The following is an 8,726-nucleotide window of genomic DNA, read 5'->3' on the forward strand; positions in this document are numbered from 1 at the left end:
TTGAGGCATGGCTAACTATGCGACACAACATGTGAAATTTGGTACCAATAAGGAGAAGAAAGGGTACTCACTATTAGAACTAGTCCGTGTGCAATAATACGAAAGGGCAGCTCACTACTTATTACAACTAGTCCATGTAGAATAATAAGAAAGTTCTTCAATTGCAAAATTATTAGCAAAGGATGATGAACAAAGTTAGATGATTTTGATGGATGAAGATCATCTTGTCTTAGCACTCATCATGTCTAAAAATATTGCACAAGTCTTTAAAAAACTAAATTTGTCTTCTCTAATTGTTTCTTTTTTTTTTTAAATGACCACAAACACGGTTTCCAAATTTTGTAAATCATTTTAATCATCTTTATCTTTGCAAAATATGAGGGGAGTATATGTACAAGAAAACACGGTTTCCAAATTTTGTAAATCATTTTAATCATCTTTATCTTTGCAAAATATGAGGGGAGTATATGTACAAGAGGAGGCAAGATTGATGCCAATAGTCATGATCCGTTTAGGGGAATTGATTTTTGGTGGGATCTTTTAGGTGATCTTTTTTGGAGACCAAACAAAATCTTCTAGAGCCAAGTAAGTTAGAAAATTCAAGTCATATGGGGTGAAATTATTTGTCACCATAAAATAGATGTGACACAAATATCACAAATACTTATAGTTGTTAAGAGTTCTAGAGGACAAAGTTCCATTCTACAATTGTATAAAAAACAAGGGCATGCCAAATGTTTTGGATAAAAAATACTCAACTTTAATAATTCTACAAATAGAAAAGTCATGTTTTGTATATTTGGTGTCCACATTCAAGCAGGATTTCATGTGATTTTTATTTTTTACCCCTCTATATTGTGGCAGGTGCAATTTGTTTCACCTCTTATTTTAACTATGCTACTAATTTTTAGCCTCAAGCAGTGTTTTATGCCTTTTTGAAAATGTTACTATTCATCAAAAAATCTAGGAATAGGGGAGAGAAATAAAGTGGCTTCATAGGACCCTTTGGCTTAAGTGGATCGCTTATCATACTAATGAAGGAATGTATACTACATATAATTGTTTGTTCTCTCTAGAAATCAGCGTTGTCTCTCTACACATGTCACATTCAAAAGCTCCCAAAGATTATGTTTTTAAAAAATGAAGAAATTCCAAGCTAGTTGGCAAGTGGGAGGAGAGGTGAAATGGATGCACGACTGCCATGTGGCAATTTAGCTGTGCATAGGGACCAGAGTAGACAAGGCCACCGCGTGCGCCTGCCATGAAACTACATACCACCCACTAGGCTAACAAGCCAAGAGTGATATTCTACTTTGTTACATACACTATAACTCTAAGACTATTCCTTCCTCTTATTCATCCTTCACCACTAGCGAGGAACTCCACATGCCACCATGCACAATTAGTATAGACATGGTCTACCACAGAGCAATGCGCGGCTCCCCTTATAGTTTCACTTATAAACATTTCCTAATATCTCAATGGAACAAAATATAATACTACAAATAAGGACATTTTGTAACACTTACTTATTTGTAAAGAAAACGACAGGAATCGATAAAAGCATCTTTTTTTTTGGGGAAGAAAGCATTTATGTAATCATCAAAATATAAGCATCAATATGTCATACATAAATAATAACTATCATTCAAACTTGTACATTTTCATGTGTCTATTTCATATGGTACATTGTGATGTTTACATAGCTTATTGCAAGCACATGGGGTATACATCGAGAGTTTCATTTAAACATCGGAAGTGAGACTATATGGCAAAAGGAGTATTAGTTAGACGAGAAAAGCATAAAGGACTTTGAAAACAAGAGGAACAAATGCCTAGAGCACTGCCCCCAAGTGGCTACTATTGTTCCGCTTTCAAAGGGCATCTAAAATAGAAAGTTTGTAACGGGACAGTGCTAAAAAAACTTTATAGCTAGATTTAGGACAGCAACGACTTGATGAGTAATGTGATAGTCTAAGGTGAGGCAAGGTAGTGTGCAATGGTAAAGACGAAGCATGGCATTGCTACGGGACAATGAGGCTGAGTGACAAAGTAGTTGCAAGTCGAGTCTAGCAAGATGCCCAAGAGCTATAGCAGCATGGAGTAATGCACCAAAAGCCGAGGCACCCATGAGCTGCATAGCAGCGTATAGTAGTCATGTAGCATGAGCAAGATGCCCAGATGTTGCATCCATGTGAATAGGCATGCAATAGGAGCAAAACACCCAATCGCTATAGAGACGTGAAGTAGTTGCACAGTAGAGGTAAAATGGCCAAACATTGCATAGCAGTTGCACACCAGGAGCAAGTCTCAAAGTGAAGGAGGCAAACGAGATGCAGAGAAAATTGGAATAGCCTCCAGATCACACTCCAATGCAAACCCAAATAGGTTCCAGAGCCAGATTTCGCTCCAGATTTCGCTTCGGGACATAGTGTCAGAGTCAAATACGGATCCAAAAGGAGAAGTAATTAGGCAACAGAGAACACCGTTGTGGTGTGTGAACACATTGGAAGCCTCCGAGCGGCGAGAAGGCAAAGACTGTTTCCTTAGGGGTGATAAGGTCGAGGCGACTTCGTACCATACCTACAATGAGCTATGGTGTGATGGCTCGAGTCCTGATCATCTAGGAGACGATCCTTTCAGGATAAACGATTGGCAATACACAATGAAAGGCAAATGGAGTCCGTCGAGAAGAAGCAAATGTGGAATCTGGTTCCCATACTCGCCAGGCAGAAGGTCATACAGACCAAGTGGATATACAATGTTAAATATAGTCCGATGGTGGCCAAAGCCTTCCACAAACAGACGCCTTGGTTATGAGACGTGTGCTCCAAACCGACAAATGGAGATGATACGGATGGTGATTGCATTGGCAGCCCATTCATAGGGGTCTATGTTCTAGATGGATCTCAAGTCATCATTTCTTAACGGAGAACTAAGGATGCGCTGTACATGGAACAGACACCCAGACTTGATCCAGGGGGCATAAGTCTCGATTGGATCCCCTGGATCATGATGACAGGTAACCCTGCAGGCATCCCAGAGACAAATCAGCGTTGATTTGGGGATGACTGTTAACTCAGGTGGTAATCACCTCACCCTGTTTGCCGGAGGTAAATTAGGCTCCAGTCACAGACTGGTGGAGACTGGAGACAGCATCCCCTAACACTTATAGGCTGTAATGCCCTTTATCATAAGGGGAATGCTCCATATTCAACTATGGTTGTGTTATGTTCCAAAAGGCTGCTCTGAAACTAATTTTTACAAAACTACATACACAAAACTAACACCTGAGTCTAAAGTTAATGACCCCCAAAAAAGGTGGTGGAAATCTAGTAGCTCTGAAATATACAGTTCCTCAGGTACAATCTCCTATGCAAATGGTCTGCCAGCAACACCAGGTAATGTGACAATTGAGGAGGCACAGGCTATTGCCGTCATTGTAACTACTTCATCAGTTGGGCACATTCCAAGCAGCCTCTTAAGATTCATCCTTCGGCAAAACCTAGATGTCGAAACTACTTTTGTTTTGCATTCTGACCTAAACAATACTCCAGCAGTTCTAGAGCCTTCCTTCCCATGTTTTAGTACCCTATTTCTGCTTAGTGAATGCGCCTGTTTTTCTGAAGAAAAAGTATACATGTACTAAAGTAAAGAAAGCTTTCAGAACTCTCAAGAATAACATCAAAGATTTACTGTAGTTTTGTTTCCATTAAGACGTGATATCAAGTAGGAATCCTTAAAAAGGGTTGGTCGCTCAAGATAGCATCTCTTTGCATTACTATGCAAGAGACATCAACAAATTTTTGGTTGACACTTGGAAACTATACAGTGTGATAGCAAGTTCCTAGCACAATTATTGAGAGTCTAACACATGATTGGAGTCTAGAGGCCCTGGTTCAGAATGAAAGAGAGTGGTAAAAGCCACAAAATATCATCCACACTGTCTTACTCATCAGCAGTTGCCAGCGGGCATCTTTAAAAGTTTCATTGCCAGGCAAATTCCGCCCATAATCAGCTTTATGTTACCGTTCATTCAAATCTCTGTTTGCTGCTGCTCGTCAAACAATAGACCAGGCACCTTTTGGCCACAGTTAGGGGTCTTTTTCAAGCATTCACACCCTTCTGCTTTTTTTGACCAGGCACCTCTTGGCCACGATTAAGGGCCTTCAACACACCCTTCTGAATAAACTGAAAAGAATGACATTTTCGCTATACAATGGTGGCCCCCAGTTGATGCTTTCAGGTGAAACAAAAAAATAGCTTTAGAAATGGTTCTGCTGGGTGGCCTATCGTCTCATTAAATAGCCTAATTACCTCAAGCTCCTGCACCAGTCAAAAAGGCTTTGTAGGAAGCACCCTTTGCATGAAGAATCAAATCCTCATCTGATGTTGCCTGCAACGCCAAGTCCACCAGTGGCACATATCCGTTATTCTTCATTTGCATGCTTATACCCTTCAGCTTTGTATAGATAACATCAGTTTGCAGGTGGGATTTGTCGCTAACCATGAAATTATGTACTTGGTTATCAACCTCAACTAAGGCCTTTCCTGGCTTCTTCCACGCATTTAAACACTTTCTCCAATCTTGCACCTCGATTGCATTGTCCCACATGCCAGCATCTGCATATATGTTTGACATTAGCAGAGGCCCTGCAGCATCTCTATGATCCATGGAGACAACCTGCTCAAAGCAACGTTCCCCTAAGTCTACATTGCGATGCAATCTGCAGTAACAGAGAAGAGATCTCCACCCCACAATATCAGGTTCAAATGGCATAGTCTGCAGTAAGTCTTCCGCCTCATTCCAGGATCCTGCACTTCCAAGAAGGCTGATCATACAATTATAGTGATCAACCCTTGGACTAATACAATGGTCTTCACTCATAGATTCAAAAAGTTGACAACCCTCCTCCAGCAAGCCCACATGACTGCATGCAGACAGAAGACAAACGAATGTCACGCTGTCTGGCTTCCACCCTTCAAGTTGCATTTGCTGAAAATATTGCATTGCCAGCTTAAAATCATTCCATTGGGTGTAGCCAGCAATCATTGCACTCCATGTCACCTTATCTCGATCCAAAATATTTTCAAAAACCCTGCTGGCATCGTCTAGGCTGCCACACTTTACATACATGTCAATGAGGGCATTGCCACCAACTAAGTCTAGGCTAGATCCACCTTTAATCATGTGAGCATGGATCAGCTTGCCCTGACCTAGAGCCGATATACTGGAGCATGCTTTCACGATGCTGACATATGTGGCTTGGTCTGGCACCACGCCCTCCTGTTTCATTTGCTGGAAAAGCAAGAGAGCTTCCTGACCGGCTTCATAGCGGGAATATCCAGCAATCATAGCATTCCAAGTCACCACATCTTGCTTCGGTAATCCGTCAAAAACCCTCCGTGCATGCTCAAGGCTGCCACATTTAGCATACATGTCTATAAGGGTGTTCCCAACAAAGACATCAAACTCAAAACCAGCTTCAACAATGTGAGCATGAATTAACTTGCCTTGGTCCAGAGCTGCTAAGCTGCAACATGCTTTGAGAACACTGACAAATGTCATGTTGTCTGGCTCCATGCTCTCCTTTATCATTTGTTGAAAAAGTTGGAGAGCTCTCTGGCTGAGCCCATGGTCAGCATACCCTGCAATCATCACATTCCATGTCACATTGTTGGGCTGCAGGCCCTCCTGGTGCATTTGTTTTAAAAGTTCTGATGCCTTTTCAGCTTGCCCATTCTGGGCATATCCTGCAATCATTGCAGTCCATGTTATCACACTGTGCTTTGGCAATTTATCAAACACACTGTGTGCATCCTCCAGGTTTCCACTTTTTGTGTACATGTCAATCAGGCTGTTGCCTACAAAAACATCCATCTCAAAACCACATCTAATTGTGTGAGTATGAATGGATTTGCCCGCATCTAGGGCTAATTTGTTACAACACCCTTTCAACATGCTGACAAAAGTAACATGGTTGGGTTCTACACTCAGCTGTTGCATTTTCTCAAAAAGCTCCAGAGCCTCCTCAAAATAACCATGTTGAGAATATCCTGCAATCATGGCAGTCCATGTCACTACACTTTGCTTTGGTAACTTGTCAAAAATACAGCAAGCATCCTCAAGGCTCCTACACTTAGCGTACATGTCAATAAGGGTGTTGGCAATAGTGATGTCCAGCTCACAATAGCATTCCATGATGTGGGTGTGAATCAGCCTACCCTCCTCCAGGGCTGCTATGATGGAACATGCTTTCAGGACACTAACAAGTGTAACCTTGTCTGGTTCAAAGCCCTCATGTTGCATTTGCTCGAACAGCTGGTAGGCTCTCCGACCATGCCCATGTTGAACATGTCCTGCAATCATTGCATTCCAGGTTAAATTAGTAGGTTGAATGCCCTCCTTTAACATTTGCTGAAAGAGATCAAATGCCTCCTCATGATGCCCATGCTGCTGGGCACATCCTGCAATCATTGCATTCCATGTAACAACATTCTGCTTCGGTAATCTCTCAAAGATGTTACGAGCGTCCTCAAGGCTCCCACATTTAGCGTACATATTGATCAGACTGTTCCCAACACCCACATCCAGCCCAATGTTATTTTCAATGAGTTTGGCATGTATCAGTTTTCCATGGTCTAGGGCTGCCATGGTGGAGCAGGCCTTTAAGATGCTGAGAAAGGCAACACAGTCTGGCTCTATGCCCTCGAATTGCATTTGCCAGAAAAGTTGTAAAGCCTCCCTCCCATGCCCATGCTCTGCATGACCTGAAATCATTGCAGTCCATGTCACCACAGACCGATTTGGCAATTCACCAAACACCTTGCCAGCATCCTTCACGCTTCCACATTTGATATACATGTCTATAAGGGAGTTGCCAACAAACGTATCTGATTCAAAACCACTGTCAATGACATGGATATGAACAAGTCTGCCTTGTGTGAGGGCCACTGCTAAGGCACAAGCTTTAAGTACAGCAACAAAAATGTGCCCGTCTGGTTTGAAATGCAAGTGTTGCATTTGGTGATACAAGCCAATAGCTTGCTCAGTTTGTCCATGCTTGGCATGCGTGGAGATTATTGTGCTCCAAGTGACTACATTTGGTTCAGGCAGTTTGCTAAACACTGAATTTGCTTCCCTTAAACTTCCACACGCAGCAAACATGCGAATCAGGCAAGTTCCCAAAGAGGCATTTGAGGCATACTCACTTCTCGTAATCAGAGACAGTGCTTCCCTTCCTGCAGCAAGGTCTTTTTTATTGGTGCACCCTTGCAGAACATAATAAAAAGTGTTGGGAGAAACATGAATTCCTTGCTGCTCCAAGATTTTGACAGCATCCAGTGCCTCACCAAGGTGCCCGTTGTCACATAATTTTCTAATATCCTTGGAATAGCCTAGCCAACCCTTATTTCTGAAGGTGGATTCCAACAATATTGGAGCGGTAGACTTTGATAAAGGGCACTTACTAAGAAAGACCATAAATACGAAGGCAGCCCTATTCTGTCAGACTGAAATGTTTATTCAAAACAAGACGCTGGGAAGGCATGATCGATTTCCTGGACTAGAGGTATGCACTCATCTGTGGTTCAGAACTTGGAGCTATACAGCTGAGAGGCTGAGCCGATGAGCTGCGTAAAAGTGCAGGTCTTGTGATGAGCCGTTAAACACAGAGAGGCGTCATCTTGATCAGATCTCCAGTTTCACAACTGTCAAACCTCCTGATGCCATGAAAAGTTTCTGTGATGGGTCATTGGAAACAAAGAAGCTGCCTCTGCTCTACCGCTCTCGTCTCCCCTTCTTTTGATGTTGGAAGATCTCTAGCTTACACAGGAAATACTCAGGAATGCCACCCTCCAAGCAATATTAGTGTCAAACCTGCTGATGCAATATACATTTCTGTGATGGGTTTTTTAGCTTACCCAGGAAATACTAGGAATGCCAGCCTTCAAACGAATACTAGTGTCAAACATGCCGTGGCCATACAAATTTCTTTGATGGGTCTCTCCTCCAACTGTAGTCTCGATGCTTGGCTCACCAAGAAATGTTCAGGCCTGTCACCCTCCAAGCAATATTAGTGGCGAGACCTGTTGATGCCATAAAATTCCTGTGTTTGGATCGTCGGAAACGACGAAGGTGCCACTCCCCCACTGCATGGAAATGCCACCCTCCAAGCATCCAGATTTTCTCACCAATTCACAAAATGCAAACACTCTTTTGATTCGAACGCGTGACGAAATTTTACAAGTTTAAGATTATTCCTTTTTGGCCTGCCCTCTCAGGGTAAGCTGCAGTAAAGGTTCCCACTAAACATTCTCTCCACCATTTTCTCCCTCTTTTCTATTTCAAGGCACTCTCAACCGCCTCCAACTCCTTTTCGAGAGCCCTTATGAATGAGAAAAGTCATTCACCTTGGTTGAATGTGGGACGTTTGTACCTGAACAAGGAGTTTAGCCTATTGTTCATGATTAATTATGTAAATAATTTACTAATAATAGGATCTAATTGATTTTAATATTCACATGAGTTTTCAGGGCTTATAATGTCCCATTAAGTCTACAAAAAATAAAATAAATCGTCCAATAAGTATTGAAGGGCTGGCGGAAGAGGAGAGGGGCTAAAAGGTAGGAGAAGAGAGGAATGAAAGGGAAAGGGCAATCCAAATAAGGGAGGGAGGGTGTCATTGATTAAAAAGGGTGGAAAGAGGATGTCCAATTGTTGTATC

At 42.1% G+C, this 8,726-nt stretch overlaps 1 protein-coding gene across 1 annotated transcript; it reads right to left on the minus strand.

Moving 5' to 3' along the window:
* Window positions 1–3,758: 3,758 nt before the first annotated feature.
* LOC147889342 (pentatricopeptide repeat-containing protein At4g39530-like) lies at window positions 3,759–8,373 on the minus strand. Its single transcript, XM_087391872.1, has 2 exons — window positions 6,226–8,373; window positions 3,759–6,057 (listed from the first exon to the last, which is right to left on the minus strand). The coding sequence occupies exons 1-2, from the start codon at window positions 7,481–7,483 to the stop codon at window positions 4,319–4,321; spliced, it is 2,997 nt and encodes a 998-aa protein (XP_087247998.1). The 5' UTR covers window positions 7,484–8,373; the 3' UTR covers window positions 3,759–4,318.
* Between the last annotated feature and the right edge of the window lie 353 nt (window positions 8,374–8,726).

The sequence above is a fragment of the Dipteris shenzhenensis genome, chromosome 20 (assembly GCF_047967505.1).
Source record: "Dipteris shenzhenensis isolate YYH24624 ecotype China chromosome 20, Dip_SZ_1.0, whole genome shotgun sequence".
Classification (NCBI taxonomy): Eukaryota; Viridiplantae; Streptophyta; class Polypodiopsida; order Gleicheniales; family Dipteridaceae; genus Dipteris; species Dipteris shenzhenensis.